At 38.5% G+C, this 20,133-nt stretch overlaps 1 protein-coding gene across 1 annotated transcript; it reads left to right on the forward strand.

Moving 5' to 3' along the window:
- The first annotated feature begins 7,341 nt into the window (after positions 1–7,341).
- Positions 7,342–17,882, forward strand: LOC140936728 (tyrosinase-like). Its single transcript, XM_073386212.1, has 3 exons — positions 7,342–7,544; positions 11,281–11,434; positions 16,559–17,882. The coding sequence occupies exons 1-3, from the start codon at positions 7,359–7,361 to the stop codon at positions 17,407–17,409; spliced, it is 1,191 nt and encodes a 396-aa protein (XP_073242313.1). The 5' UTR covers positions 7,342–7,358; the 3' UTR covers positions 17,410–17,882.
- Positions 17,883–20,133: the final 2,251 nt, after the last annotated feature.

The following is a 20,133-nucleotide window of genomic DNA, read 5'->3' on the forward strand; positions in this document are numbered from 1 at the left end:
TCGCCTTTTTCTAGTTTAATATTAGAAATATGGTCTTTCACTGTATATTTCTCGGGAAAAAGGCGATCATTTATATTACGGTTGAATGACCACGTATTGCCTTTATCAGTTTATACTGTAAATTAAACTAATCGAGCAGACCGTCATTCGATCAACTTATAAACCTGGCATATATTATCCAATGATCAAGAAAACCGCTGAAGGTAATGACTGCGGACGAATAACGTCGGCTAACTTATAACAAAGAGACATATAGCATATAATAAAGTCTCATTTTTCTTTTCGGCACTTCCTGCCTCGCTCGGAAAGCTTCGCTTTCAAAATGCGTCGCCCTTCGGGCGACGTTCGTTCCCACCGAGCATTAGGTAATATTTTACTAGGTTTGTAACACTATCGCATGACGGTTTGATAGGGCAAGCTCATAGTCGATTCTACACTGAGTAAACAGAGGCGACTCGTGCGATCGGCTGTAAAGTTTTCGCTTCGATTGCCATCACAAATAACTCCTCAGCGCCCTGTGTACCTCATTTCGATACACCAGCTCCTGGTATACTCTGTCAGTGTATCTCTATACGTACGTCAATCATTTGGCTTCGCGCGCGCAAATCTAACAAACATGTCGAGCATGTGACACCCTCATACACCGCATCTTTTGACGTGTTGACGTTATAATGAAAATGGCTTACAAATCAGAGACTCTAACTAAGTATTTAAAAAAACTTATCCAAATTTGGCCGATGAAGTAGCCCCTGCCTCCAAGTCGTTCCAGGATTTTATAAACAGTGTGCCCTCAGACTCGCTGTCAAGTTTTACTCATGCACCGCCGAGGAACTCTAAGCAATAACAAAAGGTTTTAAGGACGGTAAGGTCCGGTTCAAACGTCGAACTTTACATGTGCCGAACCTAATACCTATTTAGGTCGACCCAAACTATTGAGTTCGGCTGTTGATTCAGACGGTCGAACTTTACATGTGCCGAACCTGATTCGAGGCGAAAAGAAATATCATCCTTACTGCTTAAAATGGGGAAATAAATTGAAAAAATTATAATTCACCAAGCTTGGAAATTCTTGTTTTGATTTTAGTGTGATTTGTGTTCTGAGTAAAGTTCGACGTTTGAACTGAGGCCCAGAGGTCAGCAATGACGTCGAGGCTTGGGAGTGGTTAGCAGTTGAAGACTCGGTGAGGCGTTCGTTTTCTGTGGAATAAACGTCCAAAATCACAGTTCATTAATTAGAAAAAAGAAATCGAAAAGAATAATTATGATTATGGTGATTGTGATTGTGATTTATTATTGATTGACCATAACGATTAATGATCGAGACACCAAGTGCAAGACAAAAAAGGAAACTTACGGTTGTCCTCTAATCTCTCTCGGCTATCGTATTCTACTGTTGATCGCTGAGAAGGTATATCAAATGACGGTGGAATCTCAAAGCCGTCGAGTCTCAGCGATGAGTATGGAATCATTATCAGCACAGTGAATGCATTTCCAAACGATTTCCTTTCCAGATCGCTCTGCAGCCCTGAATGTACTCTTCCCTCGTGATGCCTGTCTGGCATCGCCGGTGTTGCCACCTGTCACCAAGGGCCCCTTTTGAAAGTGGCGATTTTAGCGAAAATTGCAGAGACGGCAATTAATTGCCAGATTGTTAACGACATATTAAAAAAGATGGCCAAGGCCTTTTGAAAGTGGCATATTGGGCGAAAATGGCGAACAATCGCCAAATTTTTAACAAAAATTCAAATGAGATGGCAAAGGGGCCCTTTTGAAAGTGGCGATTTTGGCGAAAATGGCAGAAATGGCGAGCAATCGCCAAATTTTATGAAAGAAGATCATCGCAGTTATAGACGCAACTTTTGCAGTTGCGAAAAGAAAGCCTGAAAAAATTCAGGCTTGTACGAGATTCCAGCCCTTAAACACTGCAATACCGATGCCGCGTTCTACCAATTGAGCTAACAAGCAAACTGGGAGCAGTTCGATGAATTGGTTCGTCAAACTCTTAACAGAACATCAAACGAGATGGAAAAGGGGCCCTTTTATTTGGAAGTGGTGATTTTGGCGAAATGGCAGAAATGGCGATTCATCGCCAAATTGTTAACAACGTATCAAATGAGATGCCAAAGGATCCCTTTTGTAACTGGCGATTTTGGCGAAAATAGCAGAAATGGCGATTAATCGCCAAATTGTCAACGACATATCAAATAAGATGGCAAAGGGTCCCGTTTTAAAAGGTGGCGATTTTGGCGAAAAATTGCAGAAACGGCAAACAATCGCCAAATTGTCAACAATATAATAATTAAGATGGCCAACTCGGCCCCTTTTGAAAGTGGCGACTTTGGCGAAAATGGCAGAAATGGCGAACAATCGTCAAATTGTTAACAACATATCAAATGAGATGGCAAAGGGACTCTTTTAAAGGTAGCGAGGTGGGGAAAAATGGCGTATTTGACAAAGTATTCCAATAATGGATTTGTTAACATACAGATTGTTGATCTGTATGACTTAGCAAAAGGTTCCCTTTGAAGAGTGGTCAAGTTATCAGAAACATGTTGTGGAAGACAAGTCCATAAGATAGTGGAAATGTTTCCAATATATTGATAATGACAAGGTTAGGGAACTTAAGGGTCAGTAATCTGTTTATAATGGTATTACCTTCAACTGATAATCTCTTGTGATTTGAAATTCGTCTCAAACAAGATCTAGAGTGTTTTGTCGGGAGTTACCACCTATAAGTAATTCTTGCACAATTCAAATTGAATGGTTCTCGAGATGCATTCGATTATCAGTGAGTGGTAATATGGTAATTTTCTTACCAAAAAGTCCCAAAATAGGTATCCTTAATTTCCCAAGCGCGTAGTCGTCGTTTTAATTATGTTTAGAAGCTGAATACAATTGCTACAGTTCATCTTTATAAATTCCTTGAGGAATCCATTTTGCTTCTTGGCTACGCACTTTAGATAATTGGATGGTCGTTATTGCCTTGTGTATTCATCCTCTTTGTTAAAATAGCGATCAATCGTTTAAACATATATAAACGAGCTAGTTCATTGCTGTTTCACAGAACATGTAACGTGTAAGGTTTAGCAATTGTTATACCGGCAGCCATGTTGAATTAGCCGATTTTGGTAATTACACTATGTAAGCTAGAATAATTACTGTCGTTCCCAGGGTCTCTGAGGTAATAGGAGGTAAAAGGACCAGGTGACGAGATTCGACGATTTATTTTGGGAAATGTTATGACTTTTCGTACTTATAGGATATTTAAAAGGAGATGTATAGGGAAATTTTTATATAGTGAATATTTGGAAATTAAGAAATAGGCGTGTGGAAAGAACCTACAGTGTTAATTGAAAAGTTTTATGTTAAAAGTATGTTGATTGCAAAATTAGCTTAAGTTTCCACTGTCTCTGTGTTTTGCTTCAATGTCACAGCAGGGTGGATTGGCAATGTCTTAGGGTATGAGAAAATTGAAATAGTTGAAATTGTGAATTAGGTAATTTCTTAAAGAGTAGTAGGCAAATAGAAGATGTTTTGAACAGTGGCACAGTCAATATTATGGGGAAATAAAACAATATAAACTTTGGGATCGACTATACCTATATGAATTTTTAAAAGTGGCTGCTGCTATAGAAGTGTAGATGGATTAATGTTAAGAAGGTTACTGTGGAAATGAGTTTTACTAACGTGGGGGGAAATTTATTTTCAGCCTGCTTTAAGTACCCTAATGATGGGTATAAAAACATTATTATACATAATTTGACAGTTTTGTTTATGTTATTTTTGGAATGGATACAATACAATAATACAAGGAAATGTTTATGTGCATTTTATGTGTAAATGTTGTCTGTATTTTGGTGTTTTGTGTGTTGTATTCATTATGTAGCAGGAAATTATGTATGCGTGAATGGAACTTTGATAATACCAATTTCAGCACTGAAGCATCCTGCTAACCTCACGGTACGGCCGGTAGGAAATAGCTGTCAAAGGCAGCCACTGCCTCGGTGATATGGTGTCCATATACATAAGGTTCTTGAAATACTGCAGAGTTGGTACGTGTGCTTCATGCCTGAAATTGGTACTATTGATTTGAGCGAAATATATTGACCGCAGGAGGCCAACATAAACTAAGTGATTGTGCACAAAAGCATAAATTGTCCAAATTTATGGCCCCAGTTCATATAGCCATAATGGAGCACATGTTTTAAGAACGAAACGAACATGTACACTATCGTTTTTTTTATATATATTTTGTTGATGAAAAGATACAGAATTAGTTTCAGTGGGGTATGTTTTAAGAACGAGACAAACATGGCACTGAATATTTCGATCCAATGTTTATGTTTAATAAAAACGGTGAAGTATTAGGCAGTAGTGACATTTCGTTTAGGTTTACATAAGGTAAATTAAGCGAATTTTACACATTACAAAATGGCGCACCCATGCCGATGGACATTTCGGCTTTCGTTACTTCATTATCCATGATTACTTTTAGGGGACAGTCACTCTAAAGAGAAGGGTAAAAAAAAGAATGAAGGGCACATACTGGTCATTTCTGAAAGCATCTTTTAGCCAGGAACAATGAATTTCGCAGTCGGTTTTGATTTTACAAATGTAAGGCTGCCTCACAATTTGATGGAACCAATGCTAAGAGAATTGTCAGCAATTAGAATTGTTTAGTTCTACATTGAACCTCAAAAGTTAGTGTCCAAGGTAAGGAATTATTACCATTTCAAGGACTTGGAGGTTATCTTCTCGAGTAATAAGTGGACTACCAGTGGGTGGTTGGCTTGAACGAAAAATCTCTCCTTTTTGTAAGGTTTTGAAAGGAATAAACCATACAAGAGCAAATGATGCTAGTTTGATATTTCAGCGTATCACATTACTTTTGGTAAGTCAAGCGACATCGAAAATAATAGCAATAAAATGTTTACTTAACCTGTGGAGTACATGGCAAAAATACATGGGTCATAAGCTTAACCGAAACGACTTCCATTCATTGTTTTCTGATGTCAATCTTTGAACCAGTTTTATTTGATAAATGTTGCCTCACAATTATAGGGGCGTCTTATCATTAGTTATCTAGTTTGAAAATATTTTTGAGAAATGTTTCCTCACAGTTATAGGGACCTTTTTAGTCATTTAATTTCAAGGGGCCACTTGGCATCCAATTTGAATATCTGCCACATTCTGGATATCGTCATTTGTGGCAAATTGGCCATTTTTGCCAAATTTTGCCATTTTCGCCGAAGTCGCAAATTTCGCAAAAATTGCCACTCGCAAAGGGTCCACTTTTGCCCTCCAAATTGAATCGCCAGCCCTCTGGCAAAGATTTGCCATTTTCGCCAAAATCGCCAAATGCCAGTCTCCACGGGTACACTTTTGGCATCCAATAGTCCATTTGCATGATGACGTCATTTTACTACAACGACCGGAATCCTTCAGGGGTTTGCTTTCTTGTGGAAATTAAGGCTTTTGTTGTTCAAACCTCGCTGGGATTACCAAATTTGAACATGAAAGGAAAAACGAAAAGGTTCTGGTCGTAGTGGTAAAATGTTGCCATCGTGCAAATGGCCTATTTGAATCGCCAGCACCTGGAGATCTTTCGCCAGTTTCGCCATTGCATGCATTTCCGGACATAAGTTGTTATTCTCCTCTCTATACCCTCGAAAAAGACTTAGGAATATTATATTGAATTGACCGAAAAGTTACAAACGTTGTTTTGTAAGTTCCCAGGACAAATCACTGTCGTGAGTTTGAAGTCATTTTTGCGGCTTCTCTTTAATTTCCTTCCCTTTAATAGCACTTTCAATTCCTCTGCACCAAAAATTTTTAATTCATTATAGAAATTTCCAAACGGGAACGCTAGCTCGCTAATTACTTGTTAAGCAACTTACTACCATGACGAAAATGCATTTCTAAGAGAATAGTCAGAGCTCGTGCGCGCGTGCAAGCATTTAAACGTCTCGATCTTTTAAGTCTGTCGACTGATCTCTGCGTCCATTTACACATGTACCACATCTTGGCTTCGATGAGCAAACACTTGGAAATTTTATTTAAAAAAACAATACCACACAGTTTGACGATTTTTTCCAGCACCGATTGTAGCGGCTAGAAAAGGGCAGGAACTTAAGACAAGTATGTTTCGTTCCTTATCTATTTTGCATAGAGCGATTCTAAAAGGTGCATCAGCATGTAATAGAGATCAATCTTGAGTAAACGTCTTGAAGTGACTTCCCTGTGATCGAAAAAAGCGGTTTAGCAATTTGCATGAAAGAATAATTGCAAGCAACATTTGGAAGAGAAAGGTACCGATGTTTGCGACAACGGACTGCTCGTTTCCATGTGTTCAAAACGAAGGTTTAATTGTTCACAACGCTGAATTTTTTTCGATAATTGTAGCAATCTTAGCAATATCAGACCCACTTATAATGCTTGCGCTTACTTTAGCGATGAGGTGATGGCTACTGCTTTTTTCTTCTACTCGGCACGCAGACGAAATTTCGCTACGACTTACGTTTTTTCACTGCTCTTATTAAAAGTCATCACGATGTTAGACATCGACACTGCTCATCACGTTCCTGCTACATAAGCCTTCAACAAGCCCAACGCCATCGTATGTATTAAATTTAAAAGGGGACGATAGTCGTTAAGATGATGGATACAAAGCACACAGTTTCCTATTTAGAGTTCCTAGATCGGCTAGGGTTTGAGGAACACGTGCAAGTAGTCATTTCGCTGTTTCACCATCTTTTATCGCGGTTCCAGACACTGTTGTAAGAATTCATAAAGTGCAAAAACAAGAATTATTTCAAGTTTGGCTGGGCCAAGGAGGCTTAGCATTCACAAAGGTGTTTTCTTAAACTCCATACTACATGATCGTCTTTCCTTCCTAGTTTTCCCTAGTTTATGGTTGACCCGTACATCAACCCATTCTGATAACATCATTTATTTTCATTTCTTGCTTTTTTTTCTTTTCTTTTCTTTTCTTTTCTTTTAACGAAGACTAGTGAGCAGCACAAGGGAAGACTTTTTGTAATTGTAATTTTTTTCGTTTATTTCCGCTCCGAGGTGTTTCGTCTCTCACACAAGCGACTTCTTGCAAAAAAATTAAAGTAAATTTAAATTTAAATTTAAACTATTAAAATTGAATTAAACTAAATTGAATTATCTAGTAAGCATAAATTGATACTAGAGGTGCTTCCTTATGTAAGCATGTAAAAGGTTGATTTCATTAATTCAATCATCATTTATTCATGCTTACTTGACTTGAATAACCTATTAGTATAGAGGCGGGTGACCATTCTTTTCTTTTTACAGCCGAGGAAGTGCAGCAGTGAACTTGGTCAGAGACGAACATGCTCTACTTACAGCTTTGGCTCGTAGCTTTTTTTGGGCTAGTAGAAAAGAGTATGTCAATGGAACAAGATCAATTTTGCCAATTAAAGGCGATCCAAGAATGTTTATATCCTTCTCTAGGGCTTTTGAAAGCTATCGAAAGTGGAAATGAACGTCTGTCGATGGAAGAATGTGACTTGCTGCAGGTAAGGCCAGCCAGCGTATGTCCTATTTCTAGCAACCGTTTTTACACTCGCTAAATGACGAAAAGTGACTGTTTTGGTTGTGGACCTGATCTGCTCATGCCTCTGGTCTGCTCATGGTAAATCTCTTTACAATTAGATTTTGTTTTCTACGATAAATTTTCTCTTCAACTAGTCTACAGTATACTACAATTAGATTGTTTTAAATTTAGTTTTGTTCTACAATTAATTTGATTTCTTCTCTAAATAATATAACATTTTTCACGTCAACTTTTTTTCTTGAATATGCTTCAGCCGGCCGCTTTTTTTCTTTTTAAGCCCGAGTTGTAAAAGTCCTTTGGGCAATGGTGGGGGGGAAGGGTCCGAAATTTCTGGCTATGGCATCAAGAGATCTAATGCGCTTGATCACTATACTGGGCTGGACGTGATTTTTTTAACTGAACAGAATACAAGGCTGACACAGATTTTTTAAAACAAATTAAAATGTTTCGGACTGCAGTACACGATTTTTCGATTTGCCACGCGCTTAAAACATGGTTCGAATCATCGAAGGTAAAATTATTTAGAAGGTATCTGAAGGTAAGCAAAAACACACTCGAGTTAGCGGATGTTCGAGTTACCGAGGGAATAATTACAGTAAATGCATGAAGGAAATCCAGCGGAAATCGATTTTGGTTCGACTTAGAGAGGGTTCGAGTTATCGGGAGTCGACTGTATCTCTTTAGAGTCGCAGTGGACGCTGACCTGGCGAGGAGAAAAATGATGAGCTCAGTGGCGGCTTTCTCAGTTGTAAGGTCTTTAACTGTTTCGCCCAGTGTATCTCAGTAAGTTTGAGGCAAAACAGAAGCACGGCTAGTTTTTAGATCAGTCGCCGATTTTCAAGTAAAATGAAATAAAGAACCATTCTGATGGATTGGCTAGTTCGAGGTTGCATTTTAACATCGATTAGTGAAGAAGTGTAACCAGGGCATAAAATTACCTGTTTTGCATGATCTACTTGGCTACTTGATATTTCAGGAAAACAAACAAGGATAAAATGGTTTGTTAAATGTTACTTAAAAGATGGTGTTCAAGGACAGATTCAAGAGAATTTCAGCGGGTTCCCCATAACTTGAACCTTCAAGCGTTAAGGGAAATTGAAAAACGTTCGAGTTATTGGGAGTTTGAAGCAAATAACCAGAAATAACAAAAGGGGATGGAGAGGAATGCGAGTATATGCAAACTTCACTTTAAGGGCAGGAAGAGATATGCAACAAATCTTGATTAATCTTTAAAAGGTTACATATTGTATTTGAATTTGGACTGACAAAAAATTACAGACAAAGACCACCTAAACAGTTGTTTTGAAATAAATTCAAAGTTTTGGACTACGGTTCATTGCTTTTTTTCACGACCTGTCACGCGCATAAATGGTTCGATTTATGGAGGGTAAAATTGTACAGAAAAGTTGATCTGAGGGAAACAAATAAAATTACTTCGAGTTGGTGGGAGGTTTGAATTAGCGAGGTTTCGAGTTAGTCGACTGTATGGGCCAATTTTGTCAGTTTTACCCGCCCATCAGAGCGACTAAAACGAGTTCCATTTTCATGCCCTTTCACGAAATTACATGAGCTCACTTTGACCCAAATTCTTGTTAAGCCCGAGCTTAATGGCCTAAAGGCAGCTTACGCCCCTAGAAAGGTTATCTTAGCCTGGCGAACGGAACTTTTAAAACAAATACTACATCAGTATATTACTATTTGGGTCAGATGGACTTTGGAATTGCCTATACCTTTTGCTTAGGAGCTGTCAAAAAAATTTGATGTGACTACAAATTTATAAGAATATTCATGCGTTGAGAATATTTTTTATTCAAGGAAATCCACGCCCAGGCTAACAAGTCACACAAGCAGTCAGTTGAAACACTTTCCATTCTAACTATACAACTACAGTTTAGCTTCTTAGCTCCTAAATAAATGTTTCCAGCTAAAGGTTCATGCATGTTGAAAGTATATAAGTCTTTGGCTAAACGTGACAAAAAAATTCAAAGCTGTTGCTCAAAATAAACAAGGAAGAAAACAAGAGAATGGTGTAGTGTTTCACTTTTTATCTTGAATGATGCAGTTCTAAGTCTTTTGTTCCTCCTATCTGAACGTCTGACAAACCGGGAACCAGGCACGAACACCAGCTACTCAAGTGATATGTAAAACTGGAGGGGGTGGTCTATCTTCTGCATTATTCAAGATAATGAAATGAAACGTTGGCAATAGATTTTTAACGGCTTACACTTTACACAATGAATGAAGTTGAGATGACGCTGTCGCGAAATGAGTCATGTTAGTAGTAAAGGATACCAATCTTTTTTTTTTTCTTTTGGGTTAGACAGAATGGCGTTCGAAATCTTACACAGAACCAATTTCTGCGTGTTCAGGCCATATCATCAATATAATATGACGGTTTTGACTTTGCTTCATCCAATTACGGGGCCTTACATTCATCGACAAGAAACAATCTTATATTACCAAAACGTTTCAGTGAAGACAAATTCTCCTAGTATTCAGAAGCCTTAAGGAACAAACTGAAAGTTGCTGTATGGGTGGTCGCGTGATTGGTTGCTGTGGAAACACTGTTAGGAATAAAGCTCACTTATCAGAAAAATTTCAAGCCGTTCTAGGATAAACCCTGTGGTAGTTTCATGTTGATGGAACATTTCCTTTCGGAGATAGAACACACCCTTAACCTCTTAACAAAGAAATGCGCGACTCAATCTGCCTATTCGAATTTGTGGGTGCTATTAATAAATGCTGTAAGTAATGGTAACAGGACTGAGTGGAGTCCAATTCGGTCTGTAATCATGCGAGTGATTAACAAAATCGGACGACCACGTAGCGGGATTCCGATTTGTTTAATCAAAAACTGTCCTATTAAGGCTGAAACAAGGGCAGTTTATAGCCAATCAGATTTGAGAATTTTTTTTATAGTTATGATTAATGTGGTAACTGATAAGGGCAGAATATCAAATTAGAAGTTATTTTTATTGTCAGTCAGGTTGAAGGGCACATGGTAAACTTTTTTCCTGACAGATTGGTATCTATTTGATATTATTTATTTATTTGTTTACTTTCACTGTTTAAACGCGCATTCTTGGTACAATAAAGAACCCTCTGTATAGAGATAAAGAGATACAGAGGTCAAACGAAACAGTAGACAGTTTCATGTGACTACGCCTTGTGCACTGTATTTAAGTCACAAAACAATGAAATGGCGACCATGTTCGGTGGTTTGAACCAATCTTGTGGGAGGTAAACCTTTTTCTCATGCAACCACTTTCCTCTGTTCCATAAATTTGCACAGCTAGTGGCCTCTATAGCGTAGATACCAGTTCGAACAATAGCTATTTAAATTGCGGGAAAAAAGAGAAATTTTTTTTGTGAATGAAAAGAAGACAAAAACTTCTGATTAACATTTACAATCAGTCGTCTATAGGAGATTCTAATCACAAAAAATTCAGTGCAATAACGTAGATTACGACAAAAGGATCGGTAAAAGGCTTGTTTTGTTATGTCTAGCCCCTTGTTAAACGGTTCTCTGCTACTTTTTATGGTTAACTTCTTGCGTTTTAACGACAGGTAACATCTCGAGAAGGTATCAATAGCTTGAGAAAAAAGATGTCTACGGAACATATTTGAACTTACCGTTATTAGTTACTTCACTCGGAATGAGAATTCGAGGGAAGTGACTCAAAACCTTATTTTTGCAGACCTCAATTGGCTGTTTTTCCGTTCCTCGCTGTCCTGGAAACCTCTTAAAGGCTTTTCGCTACCTCGTTTTGACTGTGGGAACCACCCTAAAGAAATCACAATACGCATGTCCCAATCTCGACGTCGAAACCTTGGAACATTTTCTTGATAAAGGTAGGTTTTGAAACCTGAAATTATATTTACATTTACATATTTAAAGTTTAGGTTTACCCTACAAGAAATATTCGGAAAAGTTCCTTACAACTAGTGGAGTACAACTGGTACAAGGCTTTTGTCCACTGAAAGTTAAAATTACTCAATTTCCCGGTGGATTCCGCCTTAACACATATTTAAAGTTTAGGTTTACCCTACAGGAAATATTCAGAAAAGTTCCTTACAACTAGTGGAGCGTAGCACCTAATCACTAAGAATTATTTTTTGCGAAGCTAGTATGCAATTTTGTCGGAGAAACCGGTGGGCATAGCTATCTGCTTATCATTTTCACGGAAGAATATCATGTACCGACATTAAATCTTCATTGGAACATCTAAATAAGAATCCATCAAAGAGCTGAAACAAGACCTGGAGAATGTTAACCGGCATAAAATCAAGTCCAAATAGACACAATAACGGTGGCTTGACAGGGTTTCTGAGGTCAAAACCTCCCAACTTTGAGCATGAACGACGTCGCCATTAACAAAGATTTGGAAACAGCTGTATTAAATAAAGATGAATTTCTCGGAATGGGAACCCCCTTCCAATATCGTTCACGGGATCTTTTTCCTCTAAAAGCCGCCTCGATGTTCGTAAAGTTTAAGCAAAATCTATGAGAGCATTATCGAGATATTTTTGGATTAACTTTTATGGTCAGAAGTACGGCAAAAACTGGACAATCGTGATGTGCGTCCGTGATCCGTCTGTAGAAAACGAAGCGCTTTTCAAATGCAATTTCACCTCATAGTAGTTTCCATCTTTTTAAGAATTCACCTCCTTTCTGGAGATCTGATCTCTTCTTCTGGTCAATTACTAATATGTCGTAACTTTAACTTACAAGTTGATGATGCTTCGTACCCTGCTACCCTCAAGTTTATGGCTCTTCTTAACTGCTTTAACCTCAACCGACACACACACTCTCTCTCTCTCTCTCTCTCTCTCTCTCTCTCTCTCTCTCTCTCTCTCTCTCTCTCTCTCTCTCTCTCTCTCTCTCTCTCTCTCTCTCTCCCCAACCCCCACAAGTAATCACACCCTCGACTTCATTATTACAAGATCTAATGAGAACTTCGTCAGCAATCTCTCTGTCCACGATCTCATCATCTTAATCATTGTAATCTTAACGAACCTCCGCCTAACCCGAAGATAGCTGTCGCTAATCGTAAACTTCGAGCCATTTATCTGATAAACTACGTTTCACCTCTCTACCTTTATGATCAGCCTCCCTGTGATGTCACTGAACTTTGTGATCAATAAGACACTATTCTCTATTCCATTTTGGAAAAGCACGCTCCTTTGATAACCAAGCCGATTGTTCAACGCCCCCACGCCCCGTGGTACACTGATGATAATCGCGTTCGAAAAAACTCTCGACCGCCAACTGAAAAGACGCTTGGGCCGCTCTCAGCCTCCTGTTGACTGTTGTGCCTTTGTTGATCAATGCTCTTTGGTAAAGAACTTTGTTTTCAACGCCAAAATGTCTTTCTACTCTACTTTGATTCATGATGCCGGTACCGATAGCCACGCCCTCTTTAAGACAATTGATCGTCCATTTCAAAGAAAACCTGATAAACGTCTACCCTATTGTTCCTCGTAAGTTTAGCTTGCTAATAGATTTCCGCCTTTTTCAAAGTAAAAATGGACAACCTTCGTAGTGAGCCTCCTGATGATGACCTCCCTGACTATTTTGCTGCACTTGATACTCCTACATACGTTAAGCTGTAGCCTGGAGTATTTTTCGCCCACCACTATCCACGAACTCTCTCAAATAGCTCGTCAAGTCGGTTCCAAATCAATTCGAGCTTGGTTCCTCTCCCTTCCACTCTTTTCGTCACTCAGATCGACCTTCTTCTACCTGTTTCATATAACATCGTGAACCTTTCCTTGGAAACTGGTAATTTTCCACGATCTCTTAAATCTGCAGTCCTGTCACCGCTCCTTAAGAAGCCTTCACTCAACCATGAATTATTACGGAATTTTCGACCAATGTCAGCATTGCAGTGGTTCATATCCTATCTTTCTCAACGTTCTCAGTTTGACTGTATGTATCGACCTGGATAAATCCTTTTCTCCTGAATTGAATTGCGGCAAACCCCAAGGTTCCGTGTTGGGTCCAGTCCTCTACCTTCTCTACACATCACCTGTGGCTGACATTCTTCGGCATCACAATATGGCTTTTCATCTTTACGCTGATGACACCCAGTTGTATGCTTCTTTCTCCTGCGACGACTACTTGGGATTGCAATTTATAACATAAGTAACATCAAAAAATGCCTAAATGACATACCTTTATGGATGACTGCTAACAAGCTTAAACAGACGGAACTGATTTATTTTTATTCCAAATACAGTCCACAGAAGTCTTTTATCACACTTCATTTCGGTGCTGATCTCATCCAGCCCTCCCAACATGTCAGAGACATTGGTGCTAATCAGTTAACTGTATTCTTTCTAAGATACCTCAGGTTAAGTCCCTCTGTAAATCAACTTTCTATCAAATGCGGAACATTGCTCGCATTAGGAAGTATTTATCTCCCAAGACCACTGAGTTGCTTGTCCACGCCTTTGTCTCCTCGAAGTTAGATTTCTGTAATTCTCTGCTGTATGGCATCCTTAAACGTCTACTGCGGAAACTACAGTCCGTTCAGAATCCTGCTGCGCGGTTAGTGTCATCTTCTTCAAAAGTGGACCACGTAACTCCTGTATTGATGCAACTGCATTGGCTCCCCATTGCCGAACGCATTAAATTTAATTGTTCTTTTAACCTACAAAGGCCTCCACTGACCTATCGCCTTCCTACATCAAAGAGCTCCATACTTCGTAATGTACTGCACACATGCTTCGATCATCATCTACCTTGCTTTTAGCCCGGACTGATTATAACATGAAGACTATGGTGCCAGGGCGTTCGCCATCTCCGCTCCTAAGCTTTGGAACCAGTTACCTGATGACATTAGGTGCGGTTACACACACCATGGTAAAAGGTCTTTCGCGTGGTAAATCTTCCGCGGTAAATTTTTACTCGGGTAAACTTTACCAAGGTGACTTGTGGTACACGTGAATTTATTTACCACGGTTGATTTCCGTTTTCACGCAATTATTATTAGCGGCAGGATTAGCTCAGTCGGTAGAGTGCTTGACTGCAGAGCGGGAGGTCGCGGGTTCGATTCCCAGGGCCGGAGCAATACTCAGGGACTAAAACCCGAGGATGGGTACTCCCTAATATAAGCCATATAGGTATGTACCACCCCAATGGGTAGTGTTTCTGCGCCTTTTTGGTCTGAAAACGGGTATAGAATTTGCCCATTTTGGTCTGGTCTCGAGAGAACTACGGGAGTGTATAAACGTATTTATCGTTTCGTCCAAAATGAGTAAGAAAGAGAGAGAAATATGCGAATTCTAAATGAATTCGAATAATTTTTTTGTTTACGCTTGATCGGGGTATTCCCTTTCAAACTTTCCCTTTTCATTTGCAACCAGAAAAAAAAAGTTTCGTTTCTGTATATTAAACGCGAAGCCATTTACATATCTTCTCTCATGACTTGAAATAATCAAGATTACGCCTGACTTAACCACAAAACTAAAACGGGACAAAACTTGTCACGCAGCTGCTGAAAGCAAGTACGTGAAGTCAGAACTTTTCCCGTACTTTGCTGTAAAAGCCTGTATATTCAACTTTTACTTTCGTTGAATTCCATGGCGAAGATTTCCTCAGCCCAAAAACCAAGAAGGATCTTGATAGCAGCTGTATTTCATTTTGTGGCGGCAGTGGAAGAACACCAATAGTTGAAAATTTGAAATGTTAAAAGATTTTCAATGTGGTCCGCCGTCCGTTTACCGCTCTTCGAGCATCACAAGCACAGCGCACTTATTAATACCAAAGTCCACTCCAACATCATTGCTAAATGTTCTGGCAGTCTGCACAAGAGAATCATTTTCTCCTTCACCCCTGCCATAAATCTTCACATCACTGGCATTAATTAAACAATAAATGATTAATTTTTCCTTCTTCTTTGTTGAGTTGGAATCCAGTAGATGCCTCTTGTAAGAGACATGTGGGAGTGGAGAAAGGAAATCACCCTGGAAAATTCCTTTTTTATCAATTATTATTATCAATAAAATGTCCATTTATTTTTATTATTATTACTGTTATTATTATCATAATTATTATTATTATTATTATTATTATTATTATTATTATTATAAAAATTAAAATCTTTATTAAAAAAACCTCAATTAAAATCCTATTTTCAATCAACCTGCTGTTACAAAAAATCTAATTAATTCATCAAAACACTATCTACAATTCCATCCATTACAAAAGAAACCCCTCGGCCTTCATTAGAGAACAAAAACAATCCTACATATAATAAGTGAAAAAAAGAAACTATTCATTTACAAATTCTAAAAAATAGAAGTAACTTAACCTTACATAAAAGAAGAGGAAATAAATATAATTAATAATAAATGTTCAAAATTCTATAAAATGAAGAATTCCATTATGCAGAGATATTAATCGAATTATACTAATGACGGCTGAACCAGTGTCCATAAAAAGCCCTAAGTAAAAGCATATTATTATTATTATTATTATTATTGTTATTGTTATTGTTATTGTTATTGTTATTGTTATTGTTATTGTTATTGTTATTGTTATTGTTATTATTATTATTATTATTATTATTATTATTATTATTATTATTATTATTATTATGTACATGTCGCACACCTAGAGGTGGCCTTATTCCCCAAAGCATCAAGCTATCTCCTAAGGACGAGGGGTTTCTTTTGTAACGGATGGAATTGTAGATAGTGTTTTTGATGAATTAATTAGATTTTTTGTAACAGCAGGTTGATTGTAAATAGGATTTTAATTGAGGTTTTGTAATAAAGATTCTTTTCTCTTATTATTATTATAGCTATCTCCTATCACGGCCATAGGTGTCTAGGGTCCTTCTTAGGATCTTAGCTGTTCCCAGCAAACAAGCTTTCTGGAACAATGCAATGATCCAATTATTATTGATGCAAGTATTATTTTCATTAGTTTTAAAATAGTATGATTATTATTTTTTTATTTCGTTCTTATAGGTTACAGTGTGAAATGCGAAGACAACAAAAGCGTTAAAGACATCTGTGATAGAAGCTGCAAGTGTAAGAATGGAAAACTTGATTCTTGCTATAGAGTTCGAAAAGAGTTTACCAAAATGAGTCTTGAAGAACGAACACGCTTCATAAAAGCTTTCAAAATGGTTTCGTCTGATCCAAGATATATAAGGGAACATGAGAGAATAGGAAAAGTGCATACAGTTATACCAGCCATGGAAACCTTTTTCCCCTGGCACAGATGGTATACGCTGGAGTTAGAAAATCTTCTTCGCCAGGTCGACTGCCGGATAACAATTCCTTACTGGGATTGGTCTAAAGACGCGGAGCACTGGACGCGAGGGTCTGAGATCGAGGATACATGGAATGAAGGTCCTCACGGTCTGGGGGGCAATGGAGTCTTTCCTTTAGGGTGCGTAATGAATGGTCCGTTTAAATATGGTGAATACTCTTTACCTCAAACTAATGGACATTGCTTGAAACGGAATTTTAATTACTCTTGCAAACTGCCAAATGCAGAAGAAAAAGAAAACATCCTCCATGAAGCAAATTTTACTGTCTTTAGGAACACAATTGTTAAGCATCACCACGGGCCATTTCATAAGTGTGTTGGTGGCACCTTAGCCTTTTATGTGACAGCCCCATACAGTCCGGAATTTTGGCTCCTCCATAGTTATCTTGACAAACTCTGGGTTAAATGGAAAAGGAGGAACGAGGGTAGTTATTCCGATTTAAGAGATTCTACTAAAATTATGGTAATGACTGTACACCATCCCTGGGAGTATCATGATGAAGACCACTTACCTGGTGGCGTTAAGATATCTTATGAAGAGTGACATTAAGGTTCTTGGAGGAGAGTAGGTCATGCAATTGCGTCTATTTTCCAGCAGTAAGAATAAAGGGAAACAAGCCAAAGGGGAAAAATATAATTTTTAAATAAACAAAAACAAAAACAAAGCCAAAACCAAATTATACGAAAAAGAGGTAAACAGCTAAGCCCTAAGCCAAAAGTCTAACCCGGACCATCTGCACGGAAGGTCGGCTCCTACACCACTGCGCCACGCTAGCAAGGATAGTGTACCGGTAGACGCTGTTTGAAGCTGGTGGAGCTGTATTTATCATGAACTCAAAGATATGTTTGAGGAAAATTAGACATAATTATTTGTTGTTGTTGTTTACTCTCCGCCCTTTACCCCGCAAGTTCTTTTTTTCTTGGAACAACATCTTCAACATCTCATCGTAACTGGATTTGTCATAAACACTGTCACTGCGGTGATTAAAATGATCAGAATTATATATATTTATGTTACATTCATAGTCCTCATATTCAGAGTTATTGTCAAAAAGGTTATCCTCAAGGTCTTGCCTCAAATTCAGAGGAGGGAATGATGACAGAAATTGAATTAATTCATCTCCAACGGAGGTAATTTCCGACGCCACTTTGTTTGCTTATCCTTTGCGCGGCGCCCTCGCAAAAAAATGAGCGCACGTATCACATGAGTCATGGCACAATTTGTGCTAAAAATAGCACATTTGGTTATTTCGATGGAACCAACCCCATTACTGGTGAAGGTATCCAGTTACGGTCTCAGTCCTATCACGATAATGGCTCCTGGTTATCCAAGGAACTTGTCTTTGGAGTAGACGACTATTATCCTCCGTTTTATTCATTTTCGCCTCGAATTGTTCGGTTATAACAAATGTGCACTTGCATTCAAACTGTTATAAACTGAGTTGCGGTTAAATTTAAATCTGCGATTTCGTTTTAGTCAGTGTCTATTTCCAGTTCCTCTTCTCTAAACTAACACCTTCAACCAACTGATCTGATCAGTTTCCCGAAAAATTATACCCTATTTTAGAGTCGTGCAGACTTCATGATGTCTATAGCCCATTCAGGGGCGGATCTAGGGGGAGGGTGCAGGGGGTGCGCACCCCCCCCCCCCCCGAGATGGCCTGAGGTTTTTTAATACAACTGGTATTCTGCAAAAAAAAAAACTATGTGGTTTATTGGTGTTGAAGTAGAGCAAGAGACGAGTGCACCCCCTCCTAAAAAAAATCCTGGATCCGCCCCTGCCATTACAGACTAAACTGCTTGAAAAAGATACCCTTCACACCTATATAGCCCATATTTGGCAGTAAAATACCTATCGTGGATGCCAGGGTTTCCTTATACGATTCACTTGCTTATTTAATTCGAATCAGATACCATGACGCCAATCAAAAGTAATAAAGTTGTTCTCAACACTGGACGGGGTTCATGGCTAACAGATAAGACATGTCGCCCTTTAAGTGTCGCATTCCCACAAATCTTCTAGTTTAGAGGTGTATCAAGGTCTCAGCCGGAACAACATGAAACGGGGCAGTGAAAAAAACAACAACAACAACAACAGATATTTGACATAATTTTCCTCAGAAGAAATGTACGAAACGACTGCTTTCAGAGGGCGGTGTAGCCATTAGCTGCGCCCTTGTTCACAAGGTTTTTTGCTTTCGCGAAAAAGCGCTGGGAACGAGGTTAGATTAGCTGTTAAATTAAAGTTCCTCTTCAATTTATTAAATTTTTTTTTGTCCGTTTCAAGGGATGCATTATTTTTAGACCCGGCTTATCACTTAAGTCGTAAATTTCATTTGTTATGGTTTTAAGTGATGTAATTAAGTTATGTAATGGGAAGTAAAGTAATAAAAAAACTACGATAAAATCATACCGATCTTATTTTATTTCTCTAAAATCACAAACCTAAAAAACACACATACAGATACAGCTTCCCTGTTTTGCTTTAAGTAGCTAAAGGAAGGGATGATTTACTTCTTATTTTGTGACAGCTAAGGATATAGTTTGGATAGTCAATGACGTCTCCTCTTTAGTAAAACCAAGATAGAGGTGCCTTTCTGCAAACTAATGATTGCCTTCCCGCATACTAATTAGCGTCTTGTCGTTTCTTTCCATAAACTGATTTATTAAGCCTAGGTAAAATTGTCTTCCTGTATACTAACAAGGGCCCGTTTACATGGAGGTGGGGGAATGCATGCATGCGTCTGCATGGAATGCAGAGGTCCACGCAACACGTAAATATAACTGACTGGTTCCTCTTGCTGGATCTTTAATTAAAGAGATGCTGTTGCCAGAGGTCACTTAAAGCGTAAAATAAAACAAAACTGAATGTAGGATTACCAGCCCTGTATCGTATAAGGAATATTCTGCAAAAGCAAGCCTTCTTGCTACTTCAAGTGAAACCATGCTGACCAGGAAAAACCTGTTAAACCAGACTAGCATGAGTTATTGAATTACTACAACAGCCTTATGAAGCTTTTTTTTCCGGTTCTTGGAGGAGCTACTGGACAAATGTCCTTGGAACAGTGGATGCAGTATTCACGATTTTCTTTAACTTATGGGTGCCCTTGACGACAATGAAACTCGGCAAACATTAGATACATTCGGTCCGAAGTTGTTTGTGGTGTGGGGGATGAGTTGGGGCATATGTAAGTGAAAAAGGGCCCACCAAAGCAAATTTGTTACAAGACGTCTGTCCAAAGTAAGCTTGCCAAGCTCACAAAAAATA

This window comes from Porites lutea, chromosome 5, assembly GCF_958299795.1.
Source record: "Porites lutea chromosome 5, jaPorLute2.1, whole genome shotgun sequence".
NCBI lineage: Eukaryota > Metazoa > Cnidaria > Anthozoa > Scleractinia > Poritidae > Porites > Porites lutea.